This window comes from Phyllostomus hastatus, unplaced genomic scaffold (assembly GCF_019186645.2).
Source record: "Phyllostomus hastatus isolate PE091 unplaced genomic scaffold, TTU_PhHast_1.1 phas_scaffold_78, whole genome shotgun sequence".
Lineage (NCBI taxonomy): Eukaryota > Metazoa > Chordata > Mammalia > Chiroptera > Phyllostomidae > Phyllostomus > Phyllostomus hastatus.
The window spans coordinates 10,910,358-10,930,352 of NW_025334041.1; the positions used below are offsets into that span (position 1 = coordinate 10,910,358).

At 47.4% G+C, this 19,995-nt stretch overlaps 1 protein-coding gene across 1 annotated transcript in view; it reads right to left on the bottom strand.

Moving 5' to 3' along the window:
* CREB5 (cAMP responsive element binding protein 5) overlaps positions 1-19,995 on the bottom strand; it is a 384,506-nt gene that overhangs the window by 216,690 nt on the left and 147,821 nt on the right. Inside the window, exon 5 of the mRNA XM_045828303.1 lies at positions 18,329-18,501. Coding sequence (XP_045684259.1) covers positions 18,329-18,501 — 173 coding nt within the window. The remainder of the gene's footprint in view (positions 1-18,328; positions 18,502-19,995) is intronic.

Here is a 19,995-nt window from a genome sequence, read left to right on the forward strand (position 1 = left end):
ACTGAGCTAGTACTTAGGTGGTGATAATGAAAATAGTTGAAGGCGTTGCGTATGTTCTATGTGCCACATAATTTTCATCCGTTATCTTGTTGAATCATCACAACCTTAGATGATACTATTATCCTCATTTTAACAGATGAGGAAACAGAGGCACTGAGCAATTAAAAGCATAACTTGCCCAAGGTCAGTGTAACTTGAATTTAATTTTAGGCTCTATGAGGCCAAAGCTTGGGTCCGTCACCACCACATACACCGTCTCTCCTATTGTTGTGGCAACAGTGGGCTTTGAACGAGACAAAGAGGGTGAACATAGAGTAGAAGGGGTCGCAGGAGCTCAATGTAGTCTGTGTGCAAAGTGAGGCTTTTAAAATGCACGCCTCACCTACCCCTTTTCTCTTTCTGCTCCTTCCTGAGCAGAACAGATACCACTGGGGAGAGAAAAAAGTTACGTGAATACTCACCACCTACATATGCTAACCTTGAATATTACAAAATCTCTTTCATCATCATGATTGGTTATTAATAATGAGAAAAGCTAGAAAAGAAAATGATGTCTTACATGAAAAGTGGCCACAGATACACATGCAACTTGTGCATTTCACTCCTTGTAAGTTTCAACAACAAAAAAGAACCATAAACAAATAATGAACTCTAATGATACAAGTGCTGAAGTGGCTGGGGGTAAAGTTATTGATGTCTTCAACTTAACTTTGAAATGCAAAAAAAAAAAAATAAGATGGACTGGTGTATAGACAGGGGAATAAACATGTATAAATATATGATAAAGGAAATAAAACAAATTGGTGATTACAGAATCTGGGTGGTAAATAAACAATGTTTAAGCTTCTTATTGTTTGCAAATTTTCATCATAGAATGTCATCATGGAGTTACCAGTGTCACCATGGTCACCATGGGATGTGACCATAAAGTGAGGCTCACGTTTCCAGGCTGCTAGTTTCCTGACAGCACACTGGAGTTAGGGAGAAAGCTGGGTGGGCAGAGGGGAAGAAACTACACCCCCAGGAAGAAAGCCAGCATCAGCCAATAATTACATCGTCTCTGCCAGGGAAAACGGGCTCAGAGAGCTGCTCCTTGACCACTTCTAGCCCAGATCCACCATCTTGGGAAAGACTCTCATGCTAAGAAAAAACACAAGTTGGGAGAATAGGCAAGAAAATACAGTGGAGGCAAGGAGAAGATGCCAGATTTTAACATCACTGCATACTGTGTCGCACACAGGCAGGGCCGGAGATAAAAGCCAGAACCTAAACAGTCCTTTGTGAACCAAAATCTAGACTGGGAAGGTATGTGTATCCTCACAGAAGAAAAAAAATATCCTTGATAAATGCTTGCTGAAAGAAAGAAAGAATGAATGAATGAACAACTGATGAATATTTCGTGGAATGGTAGTAAAGAAAGAAAAAACACTTGTGCAATTCATTATGCCTCCTATTAATCTCTTACTGGATAAATTAAGGAACTCTGCATGCACATGAATTCTCTTTTTGAGCCATGTATACCCATACATACAAGCACAGCTTCATGTTGTCCTCCATATTACGTAACGTGCTGAGTGCTGCAGGGGACACAGAAATGAATGCACCACAATCTTCGCTTTAAGGGCTTAAAGCCTAGAGGGAGAAACAGGCACCAGGGAGCTATCGTACGAGGTCTGACACAGTAAATGCTATGAGCGACAGAGATTCCCTTTAGTTTTAAGGTCTGACTTTGCCACACAGCAAAGTCTCACACGCTGTATTCAAGTCACCAGAAACACGAATGCTGTATGTAGGAAACGGCCACATCCTAGAGACAGTGAGATCCAGGACGTCAGAGGCCATGACTCGAACTCTGAACAGGCCATCGGAGCCCTCTGGAGGGCCTGAGGTGGTTTCTCTATTTCCACCAGAAGGGAGGGATTATCCCCTTGGGTCACGAACTTGAGACTCCACAGAGGGGCCAGAGGCCTGCCCAAAAGTTCTGGTTCTGATCTGGAGTGAAGAGGCCTTGCATCGCCCTCGAGCGCACTCACGGGTCACTGGGCTTGTGCTGGTGAAACCGGGTGATGGAGAAGTCCTCGGGGGCCGGGACGGGGGGCAAAAACGGAACCGGCGCCCGCGGAGAAGCGTCAGGAATTGAAAAGGAGGTGATACTTTCCACCGAAGGGCACCCAGTTGGAGACTGGTCTGGGCTGGCTCTCATTTTATAACCTCCCAGCACATGTGTGTAGTCAAGGCTGAATTTAAAACCTATACTGTGAACCTTAGGAAAATAAACCACATTAAACAAGCACAAATTGAAAATATTACACAAGAGATTTCACAGGAAATTGGTCCAAATTTAGCCTCGCTCTTTATGTATTTAAGCCTCTTATTCGTCGCTTAGAACTTTATATCAGGATTTTAATATGAGTCTGCCCTTCTCCCCCCACCCCACCCCCCACCAGTCCACCTCCACAATGGCCTGCTTAGTTTTACAAAACGTATTTTTTTTTAACTCCCCAAGAATCCCGCTACCTTTGGCCTGTTCCTTCAGTGCTCATTAACTCACGCTCCGAAACAGTCCTCTGACTACGTGCAGCGTCCATGGCTAGGTGAGGGTGAACGTACAGCCGAAAAAACCCGCTGCGGGACGAAAGACAAGCCCGGCGTCTGCCCTAAACGTCTGCAGCCCCTGCAGGAAGTGCCCTGTGTTATCACGCTTGCTGAGGTTTTACCGAAAAGAAGACAGCAGCGGGACCAACGTCCTGAGCGGCACCATCTTGGCATCTTTCAGTCTCATTTAGAACGGCTTTCCTTCCTTCCATAGGTTTTTTTTATGTGGTTGTATTGTACTTTCTGTACAGCTCCTAAAATCCTTTTTGTGTGTGTGTGTGTCTGTGGAATAGAGCCAAGCACAGATAAATAACCGCACTATTTCAAATCCTGTGGATTTAACGATCCACCTTTTACAATAACGTGGGAGGTGATCTTATGTTATCGGTATTTGGTCCCAGAGCAAGAGGCTGGCTGCCAGAAGCAATGGCTGCACCGCTCTCTGCCTCCACTGCAGGGCGGGTTTTTGCCATCGAAAATGCCCTGGGGTGCTGCCAGGGCCTGCCAGCCAGCAGCCCTTCTGAGCCAGACAGTCGCCAGGTGGCAAAAGTGATCCCAAACCAGAAGGCAGTTCTGTGGGATGGACGGACGTGCCCAGGCGCCACCCTGGGATGTCCCATTCTTCCCCACTTGCTGCTACCAGCCAGAATATGATGATTACTGAAGCTTGCTTACGAACCACTTTTTGGAGGGCCTATTAAATTAAAACTTGTTGTGTATTTTGATTGAAACTTTTTAATCATTTCAACGTCTGAGATTCATGATTCATGTTATCACACCCAAGGAAAATGCTCGTTGGTGAATGTGATTAGATTATGTGACCCCTTTGCCTCGTCCTCATCATTCTTTACTTCTTACAGAAGTTGTAAGGCTATGGCGGGGTAGAGCGAGCCATGTGAAAAGTGCAACATTGCATCTGAGCTGGGGGAGAGGCAGGTGCTGTCGGAGAGCTGGCAGGATAGTTCCCCTATTGCCTCCACTGGATTGGACAGCCGGCAATCACTTTACAGTTTTCAGTATCTTACAGAGATGATGAGGACATTCCCTCCCGGGGTTCTGAGCTGTTCTGGGGAACTCTCTGCCACCTCCCCTCTCCACCTGTCATGGCAGCCACCATGCTTACCTGTGGGGCTTTCTTCAGGACTCGGAGAGGTCCCTGAACTGGGAAACACCCGACCTGAGTTCTGACCAGGAAGGCTGAAAACCACACATGGCAGGAGCCTCGGGAGGCATCGCTTCACCTCAACGCCATGGCGTGGCCGGGGATGTGCTCCCAGCCTCCGGCTTATTTAACATATGAAGGAAATGAAGGTGATACCATGATCTGAGGAGCTCATTAAAACAAGAAAACCCCAGGATCATGCTGGATCCAAAAAATGCAAAGATAGTGGGGGGTCTGGGCAATATAAAGCCTTTGTATCTATTAAACTGAGGGGCGAGCCAACTTCCCTGAGTGGAAATACGAACACTGCTGATGTTCAGATAAGTTCAGGCCCACCTCCACGAGGAAGTGCAGCCCACGAGCCGCTGTTCGGTGGTAGCCTCACGCAGGTCTATGTGGCCTTGCTTTTGTCATCTGAGCGGGCTCTCGCTCTGGGTGGTCATCTCCTAGCTCCCTGCCCCGCCCCCAACACAATTCTGGCGGTGGGCTTTATTGCATTTCTCGGAGCATTAGGTTTCGTGGAGCATATAAACTCCAGGATTTTCCCTTTAAATCACTCCGAGCCAGAAAAGGGGGCAGAAGGATGCTTCAAAAAGAATTAAGAAAAGTTAACAGATCAAAAGAACAGTACTGCCACATAAGTAAGCTCCTTCCTTTTTCAAAAACATGTATTAGGAGAACAGCAGCTAAAACCCTGATCAGTCATGAAAATGAGCACCAGCCCGCAGGCGCAGGGGCTGAAAGGAATTAGGCACCACCTAAAAGAAATCTCTTGGTGATTAATCTCAGTGTCTGAAGAAACACTCACACACACACACACACACACACACGTGTGTGCATAGGAAAACAAAACAACAGAACCTATCATCCTGGGCTGTTCTTTCTCAGGCCAGTTGCTGGTGCCCTAGCCTTCGATGTTCAGGAAACATCCTTAGTTGCTAAAAACTTCTGGAAGGCTGAGGTTAGAAGCCCCCATCCCTACATGCAGTGCTGAGCCTGCATTTGTGGCAAATTATAGGTTAGACAGCTTAATCAACACAAACGGCGCACTCCAGAATCCAGCAGGTACCACGGAGCAGAGTACGCACGGCTAAAGGAAAGCCACGCTCCCCGCCCCCCTCATTCACCGCAAGCGGATTTTGATGGCAGCGCAGGTGTGCTGCCCAGGTAAAATGCATCTGCGGTGACACCCTTCCTCAGGAGGCACTCACGGCGGACCTGCTGACCTGGAGTAGACCCCTTTGCTTCCTCTCCGTGCAAATGGAGATTGAGAGCTATCCCACCCAACAGTTCCCAGCTCCAACAAGATACCGGTTCTCCAGACAGTAGTTTTATTTTTATTCTTAGTTAGTTTTTTCTCTTCCTATTTTGTATCTGCCTAACTGTTGCCATTGAATAAAAGAAGAATGCCGTGATCGATTTTTTAAAAGTCACAATTCTGCTGGAAAAGCTAATAGGTCCCTAATTATATGAAGACGCATGAACTAGTTTCCTAGGGCTGTCGTAACTAACTGCCCTAGACGGGGTGGTTGTGGAACAACAGAAAGTTACTGTCTCAAAGTTCTGGAGGTGAGAAGCCTGCAATCAAGGAGTAGGGAGAGGTGGTTTCTTCTGGAGGCTCTGGGAGCCGGGGAGGACCTGTTCTAGCCTCAGGCAGTGGCTGGCGAACATTGTCTTTCCCGGGCTTGAAGACGCATCACTGTGACCTCTGCCTCCGCCATCGCACGGCCTTCTCGTAAGCACACCAGTCATGGGGTTTAAGGCCTTCTCTAACCCAGCGTGACCTCATCTTAACTTGATTACATCTGCAAAGATCCGATTTCCAAACAGCGTCCCATTTAGAGGTACCAGGGGTTAGGACTTCCACATGTCTCTTTGGCGGGTGGAGGGTGCAATTTGATTCACAACCACACATACACAGTAGTCAAAGATGGAAAGAACTGAGTCTCGCCTAGAAGACAGGACCTGCTGAGCCCGTGAAGAAGGAAGAAGGACAGGGTTGTCCTAGGGGCTGAGCCTTGGTGAGGAGACCTCCAAGGAAGCAGACATTGTGTTCCTCCAGGTATGTGTGCAGAGGCACAGCCCAGGCTGGGCTGTGGGAGAGGTGAAATTGTGAAGAGGAGAAAAATAATAGTGAAATCTGGAGGGCTGAAAGGAGACCGAGAAAGAGGAAGGGCTGCAGACTGAAGGTTCGTGGGGCAAGGCAAAGGCATCTGGGGTTCTGGGTCTGTGGGTGCTGCCCCCCGGCCCGCCTGGGTCTCGGGCCCTCTGACCTGGGGACCACGGTGTCTGTGTATTTTGCCTGAAAGAGTGAATGGAAACAACACACTATCCTCCACTCCTGTTGTTCTACCTTCTCCTGAGAGATGAAAATGCACAGATTCCCATGAAGTCTGTCCAGTTTTCTTTTGACATGTTTTAGGCTCCAGAAACGCCCATCACTTCCGGGACCACAGCTCGTCCCCCCAATCTCGTCTGCTCCCACAGTGACAACGGTATCGCCAGTTGCCCGGGAAACTGCTCTCCAGGATGGTACCTGCGTAAGCCTGCCCAAGAATTCACTGTTTTCTCTCACAGTCAGAAGGGAGAAAATAATCTCCTGATTCCGGAGTTCCCAAACTTTTTCCCTACTGGAGAACTCTTTGTTCAAATGAATGCTTATGTAGAAACTCTGTGAAAGAAACACACGGAGCTGCTCTGGGGGCAATGGCCTGCGAGGGGGGGTGCCCTGCTGGCCGACCTCCACGTCCCCTCATTTTCGGCAGCCCCCACGCAGGCTCTGCAGAGTCCGTTTCAGTGGGTGCTAGTTGCCCTGATTCTAACACTTCGTCTTTATAACCTGGCAGGTGGACGTCACATCACCTGCTCGTCTTCCCTCCCAGGCAGCCTCGGCCTTTATTTGAGGGGCAAGTGTCTGGGCAGCTGAGAAAACCCCCGTGTCCCTGGTGCAGTCACACGCCAGACGGTGCGGCCGGCCTTCTCCCTCAGAGTCCGCCACCCACCGGGGCTCCGGGCTCTGACCGCCCCTAGCTCGGTTTGAAGGCTCCCCCCAAACTCACCACGCTCCTCATTCTGGAACAATTAACAGCATTTGCAAGCTCTTTTCATTGCTTTACTATGGGAAAGGGCCTGAAATGAAGTCAATTAATGGAGGGACGGCTTTTAATAGAAGAAACATCGGGCTCATCACTATAAAAACCAATATAACAATTAGACCTTGGAAAACTCCCAGCTCTCTGGAGAAATCCATTATGAAAACATGAAGGATCCAATGCTTTCTGTAGAAATACCATTAAGACAAGCGCTTCCTAGCGTAGAACTCAAAAAGACTTGGTACAACAGAATCTCTGAATGAAAAAAGGAACACTGATGATTAAGGACCGATATAAACAAATCGACTCCACGCAGCTTTGTAAAAACGTGGTTCCTTGTGAAGGTTAGCACTAAAGATGAACAAACCGAAGTTCCATCTTTATTAAACTCCACGCCAATGGGAGCCATTTCTCTGGCCTTCCTCTACCCGTAAATTCCTAGAACAAATGGAAAAAGCAGCAATTCTACACTCGCTGAAAATCTAACCTGAAGACAGGCTTTCCTAGTACTGAGGAAGTGCAGGGTTCCTTTTCTTTATGGTTCCACCTTGCCATCTTTTCTAAAAACACAGACGCAGACAGGCAGGCTGCTCTGCAACATTCTTTCTCGAAACCGTTCCTACATCTAATATCCAGGACCACAAATCCCTGGAAATCACTGCAGTGAAACTTTCATTTGTTTCTTATTTGCACAGGGGCATTCACCCAAGGAACCCATTTAATGAAAGTATAATAATAAAAGAAGGCTCTTTCAGGCAGTCTTGTCGCTCACGCCATCTGGGGGCCACGCTGGGAGGTGGTGCGTGCCCCGTTGCCTCCTTTCCCGACTGACCGGGGGTCATTGGTTACTCAGGAGTGGCTCCTCCCCTTCTGCCCAGCGCCGTCACACTGGTCTCCTCTGACCCTGCCTAGGAATCACAGTTGGCTTTGGGATGGAGGGCAGACTGGCTGGGTGTCTGCGGAGACAAAGCTGACATTCACTCAACCGTTTGGGGTTTGACGCATCCACTGCAGGCTGCTCTTTTTTCTTTTCTTCCTTCTTCGGATTCCGCCGCTTTTGCTACAAACACCACCCGGGGAGGGAGAGGTTAAAGGGAGCGGACAGACACCCACACTTAAGGGTGTGTGCTCTTCTCTTTAAGTGACTGGTACAGACCTTGGCAAGGAACCAACAAAGTCTTATGGGAAAACTAACGTCTGGAAGAATATTGTGTCCCGCTCTGTTCTCTGTCCTGACTCGGGAAGGCTTTTGGCCAGGCCCAGCTTCTTGTGTGAGCACAACACTGGTTCAAAACACCCGGCCACACTCCACCCGAGATCTCTAAGACGCGGGTCGGGGGGTGCCCGTGGCAGTTATTTCAAGCTGATAAGGCAAAGGGAGGAAGCAACAATGCAGAATCTGGAACCTGCAGAGTGTGTGCGCAAGGGGGCAACCCCATCAGGGAAACAGGAAGTTCAGGTTGTAAATATTCTGCCCCCTGAAAAACCGCTCTGCTTTCCCATTGGGTGTTTTGCCTGCTCTTCCTTCCCTGCTCTTGCCACTTCAAGCCCAGCCTCTCGCTGAAGACCCGTCTCATCATTTATGCTTCCATCTATAATTCAGGGAACGTGGCCGCATAGAAAGAACTCTCGTCTTCCGACTTGAGAAAAGGCAAGAATTCCGGCCTCCAATCAAAAAAAGCTTTCCAAGTGCTGGGGCCCATTCATGCTGGTTTTGTATCTGATGAACTTTTCACTCAGTCTGAAGCTCAATGTGTAGGAAACCCCATGAAGTGAACCCAGAGAAGGGTGTCGTCCAAACACGTTGAAGCCCTTGTGGGTGACTGCTCGGGCCTTTGTGCGATACGGCTCCTGTGAGAAGCCTTTGTGTCAGGCAGGCTCCAAACTGCCAGCCGAATGAAGCAAATAATAATTATTCCTAATGGCAATAATAATTATGGAATGCGGTGGACCCAATGGAAGGTTGACTGTCTGTGGCTTCGGTGGAACAAAGTTTCACACACATTTTTTTTTAGAAAACTCTCTCTCTCTCTTTCTCTCTCTCTCTCACACACACACACACACACACACACACACACGCATGCACACACATTCGCCAGAAGCAATCTGGACAAACTCACCCCTCTAGTTCCCTGCAAAGAGCTTGACTACAGAGCTAAATTAAATAAATAGCCACTATCCACACAACGAGGGGGGACCGGGACATGTCTAGTAATTGACACCACACGCACGCACACATACACACACACACACACACACACACACACACATCTCATTTCCCTTACACTTAAAAGTTTTAAACTTTCTCCAGTGCCAGACTTTAGCCAGAGCCATGGTGAAATGACAGACATGAATAATTTGACACATCCCTCCTTTTTTTTCTAGGAGAGGTGGAAAGAAAAGAAGGAGGGAAGGAGGGACACAGGAAGGAAAGTCAGGGGAGATCCCTCCCACCCCCATTCCACTGCAGCTATAAATCAGGATCTCCTAGGAGGTCAAAGCCTTCCTTGGTGGAGCCCCAAGTCCACGGCCAGCACCCTGCACAGGCCATTTTCTGGGAAATGTTCACCCTCCTCTGCACCGCCTGAGCCGACACTCTCTCCCCGGCCCTGGGGTTTGGCTGTCACCACTGTCCGGGGACATCAGCACCAGCACTTCAGTATCTCCCCTTACATACCAATGATGCCAAGTGTCAGAGGAATAAAGTAGCTCCTCCTGAAAACCTAATCCATCAACCAAAGGGTCATTTTCTAGATAATGAGGAGTTGTTTCAATTTTATGAAAATTAGGGGAAGGGGCGAATCTGAGTCTACATGACTTTTTCTCTTTAAATCTTATTATGCTTGTTGGTCACCATGACTGTTTTTTAAAAGTGGTTCCAAGGCGCTGCTACAGCTTGTTGTCATGTAAGAGGGAGATTATAAGGGACATTTGGGGCATTATGAAAACCCAGTTATGTAGAATACACAGAATACATCTGGAAAAACTCTTCGAGAGTTTTGAATAAGATTATATACATGTCAAATGGCCTAAATCACGTTTTAGTAAAGCAAAATATTATGAAATGTGTCCACACACACAGAGACAATCTTCATTTTGGATGCTGACGTTAAAATTCCCCAGTCTTCTTTAACAGTACACAGTTTAGTTCGAATCATTTCTTAACATTCATTCTTCCAATGCTTTAGAGAGGCTATAATTTGGAACGTGCATTTATAAAGCTGCATTTTTGTTTAGTTTTGTCATTAACAATAGAGTCTGACTCAACACAGGGCTCTAGAAAGAGGTAGACTTGAGAGGTAGGCTAGGGTTTCACTGCGTTTGCAGGTTCATCACAATGGCTCTACCCATGCCACCCCAAAAATGCCGACGTGGAGACCACCTCTGTTTTTCTTTAATCAAACACGCTATCACTTCTCTCTCCAGGTGCTCAATTTGAGCAACACATTGGGAAAAACCAGAGGAAACATCACACGACACAGTAATCTCAGAATCTGCCAAACGGCTTGGCCTCCGGCCCCTACGGGTTCTAAGAATGACATTCTGTGCTTGGCAAGTGTTCAGTGGCTTGGACTGGAGAGGACGGGTGTTTGTTGTTGCAGTCCTCATCGTGATTATTTGTAGAGAAAATGTTTCTGGGTTCTATGGACTGGAAGTAATAGAAGGTCAGCTAGAAAGGGCTGTGCATCTGGCTGGTGAATGACCATATCAGAACCAATAGCGGATGGGCGGATGGTTACTCAGGAAGTCATTTCTGGCATCTCGAAGATGTGTGGGGCCATCTGTTCTCTGCAAAGATCGGCACCCCTGCGAAAGCAACGCAAGCACATTCCGGCGTGTCTCTGCCCCGCACTCACAAGAGTCCTATCATTTTACAGACTTTCCCAGCCTATTCACCAGCCAAAATACACTTTGCCAAAGGGGGGAAAACTATAAAACTCCAAATTCTTTTACATGTGTCTGGTGCCATTAAGAATGTTTATTACTCTGCAAGAATTTTATGTTGATCTTTACCAAAAGCACAACATACTTGGCAAATAGATTCCTAGATTTCCCGCTAAATGTGGATGTATCTGTTTTATGGAATTTCTTCTTTTACAATTCATATCAACCATACAGTGTGTGGTAGAATGTTGGTCATGATAACAAAACAAATTTGTTCCTAAAGCTAGAAGAGGGCACTTACTAGACAGTTTAGTATGAATCTTTCTTTTTATATAGGAGGGCCCAGTTAGGTCAAGGGGCCTGTTTAAAGTCCCAGAGCTTTTGAGTGGTAGAGTCAGCACTGCCAGCCATAACTTCCCATTTCTCAGCCAGTGGCTTTGCACTGCCCTGTTGAACAGGATTCCCCAATCAAGGATTGCCTCTATGTCCAATATCCAAGACCAAAATGATTGTGCATGTGCTGTTCTTACCCAACCAAATGTCCATAGACTTTGTATAACCTTTAAATCCTTGTAAGAGAGAATATTAAAAAATGACGGTGTTGAAAATCCATTTGGCCTAATAAAATTGAAAAACTCATGAGAAAACCTATTGAATCAATGATCTTTTGACTTCCAAAATGTCCCGTCACATGAATACGTGGTATATGTAATAAGCACCATGGCCCATCTGCAACAGTCCTTCTCTCTTGACTCAGAACCTACTGTACTTGTCAATCATCCGTAGAGAGCTATTTACACTTTATGAGACAGGTGGTATTTAAGAATATGAAAGCTACAAATAATCAGAAATGCTCACTGGGGCACTGCATGGTGCTTGGGCATGCTCAGTTTTCAAAAGAGCAAAGTGTACTCTCAGTTCCAAAGGGCCAGCTCTGCTTTGTCAAGCTCCTTTCCCCAGACATGCCTTTAGTTAGTGTCCAGACTTACAACAGACACAAACTAAATAATCATGGGCTATTTGCTCTAGAAGCAGGCCCTTATTTCTGCTTATCTCTCCTAAAAATGGGGTTGGATTATGCACAGAAACACATGTATGGAAGATTCTGGAATTCTGTGAGCAGGGCTTGTGTTTGTAAGATAAAATCTTCCTCCAAGACGAGGTCACAGGCAAAGCCACCTATCCACAGCAAGAATCAGAGTAAGTCTGGAAGTCACACTTCATCCGGGCAGGGCATGGGATCTTCCTGCAAACCAAGAAGCTACACATGGAGCAGGAGGGGTGGTCACTCTCTGTGATGACTTTGGTTTTCTTAAAAATGAGGGAATCTGGCCAGAAGACCTCCAACATACAGGTGCACCCTCTGTATTCATGTGCCTGACAGTCCCTGGTCTCCCTTCCCTGAGGGCCAGGGCACTCCAGTATGTTTCTCGTGAAGGACTGGAGCAGCTGCTGGCAACTCGGTGTCCTTCTCTGCCCTTGACCAGCCCGCAGGTGTGTGAAAGCACAGACGCTCTTCACGCTGTAACCAGATACACTGAGCATTAGCCGATTCCTGTGCGTAGATAATTCTCCCAAATGGTCAGACATGCTCATGTGTCTGTGAGCCATGGCACTGGGGTTGCTATGGGCAGGAGCACGGGGAAAACATGTGCTTTGGAGTCCAACAGACCTACGTTCAAAACTCAGCTCATGTCCCTGGCTGAATGACTGCAGGCAAGTTACTTCTCTTTGGGCAATAGAACTGGGGGATATAATGTCGCCCACTCTGGGCTCTTGGAGAATTATAGGAAACAACGTGTAAAGCTAGATCAGTGCCTGGCACATAGTAGATATTGGATAAATGTTAGCTTCCTTCCTTCCCTTCAGTATCAGCCTGCTAATCAAGGGATTTTTCTAAACCAAAACCTTGAGCCATTGAAAACTAAGCTTCAACTTTCTCTCCTAAGGAAACTAGCTCTTATGGACTAAATGCTTGTGCCTCATCTCATTCATATATCGAAGCCCATGAACCTCATGTGAAGGTATTAAGACATGGGGGACTTTGGAAGGTAATTAGGTTTATATGACGTCACAAAGGTGTAGCCCCCATAGTATCCTTATAAGAAGAGGAAGAGACACCAGAGCATACGTATTCTCCTTCTCTCTCTCTCTCTCTCTCTCTCTCTCTCTCTCCACATGCGTGCGCACACACATACACAGAGATGATGTGAGCACATGAGATGGCAGCCATCTACAAGGAAGGGTTTCCTCACTGAGAACTGAACCTGCCGGCACCTTAACCTTGGACTTTCCAGCCTTCAGTACTGTGAGAAATGAATGTTTGTTGTTAAATCAACTGGGCCTATGGTACTTTGGTATAGCAGTCTCAGCTGACTAAGACACCAGCCTCGCTGTGTGCCAGGTGGGGAGCTGGGACCCTCAGACACACAGGCTTGCCTGCGGAATCAGAGGGAAAGCCTGCAGGCTCAGAGAGGAGAGAGGGGTCACTTTCTGCTTCTTGGAATAAATACACGGCTCTGTGCTCTGATGTCCTGGCTCCGCCCCTTCATCTGGCCACGATACCATGTGGCATTACAACTTCTGAATGTTAAGAAACCTTATATTTCCTCTGGTATCAGTACTTAATGTGTCGTTCCACACATAAAGCTCCGTGGGTGGAAGGCTGCTGGCCTCCCCCGTGTCAGAGGTAATTTCTGAAGGCTCTGCACGGGGTTTAACGGGAGCAATATGGTGAAGTCCATCAACTCTCCCAGAAAGCATCCCCCTGAAGGGCCCTCATAAATGTTCTCAGGGCCGCGAAAGATCCAGCAACTTTCTAACAATAAAGCAATGTTCACGGCCACGATACTCAGCAAAACACAAAGCAGGAAATCACGGCTTCTGCTCCGAATTTCTCCGAAGGGGCTTCAGGCCGTCCTGGGGAAGGACTGTGGGCCAGTGATGACCTGGGACCTGCTGGCCTGCTGCCTCCACAGGAAGATGGTTGGCCTGGACGTCACTTGCATTCGTTTGCGCTAGGCAGTGGCAGCTGTCTGTGGCTGGCAGTCTCATTAACCAAGTTCAGTTGGTTTATGGAGTTTAAGGGAACTCTTAATAATGGATTCATATACCTGTGCGTTTATAGAGCAAGCATATTCTTAAACTCTAAACTGCTTATTATTATTTAAGTCTTCTTTAAGCCATGTCTTTCTATGATGGCATCATTCACTGAGCTTTCTCTGTTCTTTCGGGGTTTTTTTTTTTTTCAGAGCAACGATGACACAGAAACCCTTGAACCAGTGAACATTCCCATCTCAATGGACCCCTTAAGCAATGCTGACTCATACAACCAAGCCACATCGCTGTCCACAATAGGAAAGGTGGCCTTGCTTTTGACACCAAGTTCTAAGGCGTAATAAGGTTTCATTATCAGCATTATTATGATAACTTTCCTTGGTCACGTCCACTGAGCTCCACCTGAGATGCCGTACGGCCCACAGCGTCAGGGATGGTGAAGAGAAAAGAGGGAGAAGCACAGAAAGGGTGAAAGAGGTACAATTTATGACAAATATCAGCTCCTTTCTATTTTTTTCCTAAGATACAATTTGCTTTGATAATATTTTATCTAAATGTCTGGCTCAGTGTTAGCTCTATACTGCCTAACTACAGCCCCATGCAAGTAGACTTTAAGACCAAATAGCGAACATGCCTGCACATCACATGGACACGTGTATCCCAGGACTAATTAGTGTCAAATCAGGGGGAGGTTACATACAGAAATGGTTTCACATACGCACCCTGTTGGACATATTCTCAAGTTTCCCGGAATATTAATGAGAATATATTCCACAATGGGCCAGATATCTTCTTTCCAAATAGCAGTCCTGGTAGGAACATGGTGTTAGATGCTGGTGTTAGACATACCATGGTCCCACTGTAAACAATTACTGTCAAATAATTTTCACCCATAATCTAACCAGCTTATATATTTGTTCAATCTACCCAGAAAATTACATTTTTAGAACATTTTAAATACAGGAAAAAAATGTATGGGATATTTTGGCAGTGCCTCCCAGAACCTGTCAGAACTCAGTGTGGATGTCTATTCTTACAGAACTCCACACTCCACGTCATCTGCATTGCTCACCTGAGGAACCCCGGATCATGCATTATCCACTCATTTACTCCAGAAAGAGAAATGGACTTCTCCAGGAAAGCTGGGATCTGTCAAGATCACAGCCACCTACTCAACTGACTATGGGCTCCTACAAAAATGTCTCCTATGAAAGGAGAGAGAGAGAGTTAGTTTATGCTACCACTACCTGCCCACCTACCATTTCCCCAGGCTTCGCTGGCTTGATTCTGAATTAATGAGCCTGTTACATGATATCTAATAAAAATGACTAGAGTCGAGATCTTGGAATCTGCCACATATTTGGTCCAAGGCTGAATCGATTTCATCTATATTTAACACATGCTTGTTTTCTGTCTCACTTGTCTCCCCCACAGCCCAGGCCTCACTCCTTCTTTTCCCATCTGGAAAACTTATCTCCTAAAATGCTACCATCAATCAACCGAAGACACTCTTCCCGACAGAGCGTCTGCCAGTTTGACAATGCACAAGTAGTCACTAGTTTGGGGATGCCTCCCACACTCTCCAGCGCTGTGTGTTTTTCTAGCCTGCCTAACCACACAAGTGCAATTTGGGATATTTATACTTACCTCCCGTTTCTATTGGGATAACAGCACTACTTTGACAGAACCGGGCAAAAGGCATGGTAAAGCACGCAAAGGGTGGAACAAAGTTGCCCAGGTTGCTTATCTCTTTACCGTTAACCTTATTTCTTCGAATTTTTGCATTTCCACCCATTTTAGTCGACTGCGGCTCAAAGCCTGTTCAGGAAGTATGGAAACCGAGGGCTCACAAGGACCCGTGCTTTGTTCCCCAAAGTCGCCCTGAGAACTGACACTGCTCCCATTTCCCAGCCCGTCCCGTCGGTACCACTCCCAATACGTTCGAGCCTCGAAGCCTAAACTCGGCATGAAAGGAGGGGACAGAACGGAGAGTAAAGTGGGGCCGGCAGCAGGAGCTGAGCACCCCCAGAAGGGAAGGAAAGACGGGGAGCGGGAGACAGGCGGCTCCCTCCCTCTCCACAAGGTTCCAGTCGTGAACACGCCCACTGGCCACAGCAAAAGAGCACTGTGCGTGGGCACAGGTGGGTCCCAGCCCCTCTGGCTGGATGCAGCTTAAGTGCAGAGCCTGAATGAAGACTTTCATTGCTGTTTGCTGTTTTTGTTGGCCACTTGCCACGGCAAACATTTGCAGGTGGCTTGGCCAGATTTTGACACTTAAATATTTGAGGTTGTGATAAAAATCAGAATATTACTACAATATGGTTCTGTGCAGCCTCGAAAAAAAAAACTATCTGCAATTTCAAATGCTCATTTAAAGACATAGTCTCCAGAGGGAACTCATGTTTTAAAGTAAGTACTCATTTCCTCTTTGCTGAGAGAAATAAAAGAGTCAACCATCCCCAAGTGTTACCACCTAGAGTTTCATTCTGAATCCACTGGTGAGATGGGTTGGCTTGATCCGTGCTGAGCCCCCACGATTATCCGGGCAAGGTTTTGGATGGGTCCCGTGGAGAAAATGGAAATGACAGGATGTGGGGGTTGAAATCAACATGGTAAGCACGACAGGGAAGGGTCTGAAGAAAAGAAACAGCCTCCCTCAAGCCTGGCAATGGGACAGAGTCCTGTAAGTGACAATTATCTCCTAGAATGCACCAGGACAGACGCGCACCACCCCGGGACTGGGAATAAATGGGAAAAGGGAGTGGGTTAGGAGGTCACCACAACCAGAGACACACCCCCACCCACCTGGGCCTAGTGACGCAGCCTAGAAACGTCACCCAACCGTACAGCCCTGGGCCTGCTGGGTAAAATTATTGACAGAATCAACACCCATCTTAGAATTCGGTGCTAACCCTTACAAGGCTGTTGCACAAACACCGGCATTGTACTGACAATGGCTGAATACTAAGGGCCTGCAAGAGGGTAGTTGGGGGCCGGTGTGGGGAGAGGCAGGAGAACTCCAGGGGAGAAGGAATGCTGTAAAACTGCTAGTAAACTTGAGCACATTTTATGTTATTTTCCCCTTGAAAGGAAAATAAAATAATTATAATTAGCTGGCCTAACTGCAACTTGTCCGCCCAAAGCCAAGCCACGGGCGTGAAGGAGCCCCTTGCGACGGAGGAGCTGTCCTGGACGCAGCCGCCCCACCCTCTGAGCGCATCACAGGTTCTGGCTTTACGGGACCGCAGCCTTTGCTCCCACAGTCGTTCGAGAAGAAAAGAAACCTTTAACAGAGACACTTACTAATTTAGGGTTGGCTTCTTCGGACAAAGCCGAGCCTTCAAACGGCCGGATTGCTTTTCTGTTTCTCGAATGGGAGGCCGAATGGACCCAGAGCAGCTCACAGAATTGTCATCGCCCTCAGCTCTCCTTTGCTCAGGTGGGTCTTGCCCGGCCCGTCCCGTCCCCACACGCTGAGAAATGGGAGAGGAGGCGCGCGCCCAGAGCACGGGAAGGGGCGGGAAGCCAGCGCCGTCCCCAGGGCTCGCTCTGGGTCTGGGCTTCTCACAAGTGTGGGAAACAAGGGGGGAAAGGCAGACTAACAAATTGTGGCACAGCTTCCAGTGTTTTAAAAATCGCCATACCCAATACTTAACTGAACATTCAGACTAAACTTTGGTGCACGTCCCAAACACAGCAGGCCTCCTTCCCTGTGTTCGACAGAGAGCTCCGGGAACACAGACCAACCGGGTGTCAGCATCCAACAAACATAAATTTATCACAGCTCTTTGGCTTAAGTGGTTATCTTCCCTTCCTAAGAACTTGTGTGCTCATAAATCTTTTATTTCCTCTTCACCCTACTCTTGTGAGGGTGGAAAGAAGAGACATCATCCTCATTCTGGAGATAAGGAAGCTGGGCCGGCGATTCTGCATTTCCAAGAAACTCCTGAGTCATGCCCACGCGGCTGGTTTTCAGACCACACTCTGAGTAGCAAGGTGCTAGAGCTATGGCACAATACTCAGAAGTGAGACCTCTCTCCATCCCATAACACAGAGTGTCTGGGACCATTCTACCAGTTCCACCCACGCCTCAGTATTATCTGCTTTACAGAAAAGAGGGAGAGGGCCTGCGTCCTTTGACTTGTCTGCTCCAAGAATGAGCATGGACCAATACAGAGATGCGGGAGAAGCTGCCTTCCACCGTCCTCAAGTATTTGTCTTGAGAACCATGCTGCGGTCTCCATAACACCCATGGAGTTTCCTGCAGTCATCTTATGATTCACGGCTCTTCTTTCAAGAGACAATGACACAGGATGACTTGCTATTCCCCCAAAGTCAGAGTCAAACAGCATCTACCAAACAGAGGCTCCCTCTCCCTTCTCCCATCGAAAACATCACACCAGCCTGATTAATAACACACCGGCCAAGGAAGCCAACTTCTGTCTCCTCCAGTCCAAGCGCTACAAACAAGAAGAAAATCCAGAACGTTCTCTGAGCTCCAGTCAGGCCCCAGGGGCAGCTGAGGAGGTCTCCTTACCCGATCTGGCGGTTGGTGGAAGGTGCTTGTGTGATGACAGAGCTGGACTGGGGTGACGGCATGGCTTGCTGAATCACAACGCTGGTGTCATGGTTGGGCATCCGGGTGCTGCCGAGCTGGTGACCTCCAGGCCCTGCCATGGCCCCGCCAACTGCATTATGCATCGAGATGCTCTGCCCAGAGAAGACAGAGGAGAAAGGTCAGGGGGAGAAAATCAAGGTCGTATCCTACCCTCAAGCTCTCAAAGGCCAAAGCTGGGAATCTAGTCATGTCAACTAAATAGAGAGTTATGGCTTCTGGCAAGCCATAGGACTGTTCATCTTGCTGTAACTTACAACTACGAGAAGATGAAAAATAACTACTCACCCTAAGAGGAAAGCACATAAGAAAATACCCTGAACTTCACTAATCACTCTGCCGCCATCCTGGTGTGCGGTTTACATCAGGGACGCTTAGCGACTCGATGTGATATATGTAGCATTTGAAAATGATTTCTGCGGTATGTGCATAGTTCTGTGATTTAGTGAAGAGCCATTCAGCATGTTGCTTTGAATGACAAAGCACACTGGGTTATTTTTTTCTTTTTCAGTCCTATAAGACAGGCCAACCACTAATTCCCCGCCCCAGCTGCCCGCCCCCAGGAAACTACAACTTTTCCAAATCGTAATCTGTATGCTCATGACCCACGCCCAGCGACCTGGGGAGGAAGGATGATTGGAATAGATAAGGGGGGTCTGAGATCCAATGACATAAGAGCAAGAGTTGCAGCTTCTGCTGTATTTGCATAAAGTCAATCCATAATAATTTCATGAAATCATGGAATACACAGTAACGACTGATTGTTTGCTTGTCCATTGTCTTTTCCTCTAGAACGTAGAATGTTTGTGCCCACGGTGCCATCTCACGGTGCCGGAGCACGGTAAGCACTCAGTAAACAATGGATTGCATAAACAAACTAGTAAAGGGAAAACAGGAGACTCCTAAGTCACTTCAGGGACCTAGTACTTATTTCTCATGACTCAAGTGAAGCTTTCTTTGTTTAAAATTCGAAAGTAAGGTAAAATACGCAAGACAAATATGGCTTAAAAGGTAATTCTTTCCAGAAAAGGAAGTATTCACATTGAGGCTGAGGAGGGCTGATCGACATGGTGGGGCAGAAATGTGAAAAACTCAGAAGCTGGAAAAGACAGAGGAAATGCAGGGCACAGCAGAGGAAGCACGTGGCCCCTGCGAACCACCAGGCAGAGGGCGGCAGCCTAGGGGAGCAGAGAAACTCCAGAGGTCAGCTGGACCTGGGGTTGAGGATGGCAGGAAAGAAATGAAGTGTCACTAGTAACATTCACTGGAGGGAAAAAATATATATCTGTATGTACTTTGGGGTTAGCAAGGAGAAAAGTAAATGTTACCCAGGAGAACTAGAAGTGGTTCTTTGAAGTTCTTCTGTAAAGAGCAGGATTTCCTGCTCTACGTGTTAAATGATGGTGATAACATGCACGGTACTTGGGCTGGTTGTGTCCATCACATTGCACCTTTGCCAGGTTTCTGCTTTCCAGCTCCTGACCACACAGTTTGTCAGGAGTCCAGATGGCAACTGGGCACCTGGCTCAGACTGTGAGCCGCCTGTGTCGTCGTGGGTTCCCAAAGGCATGGGCAGCCTTATACACACA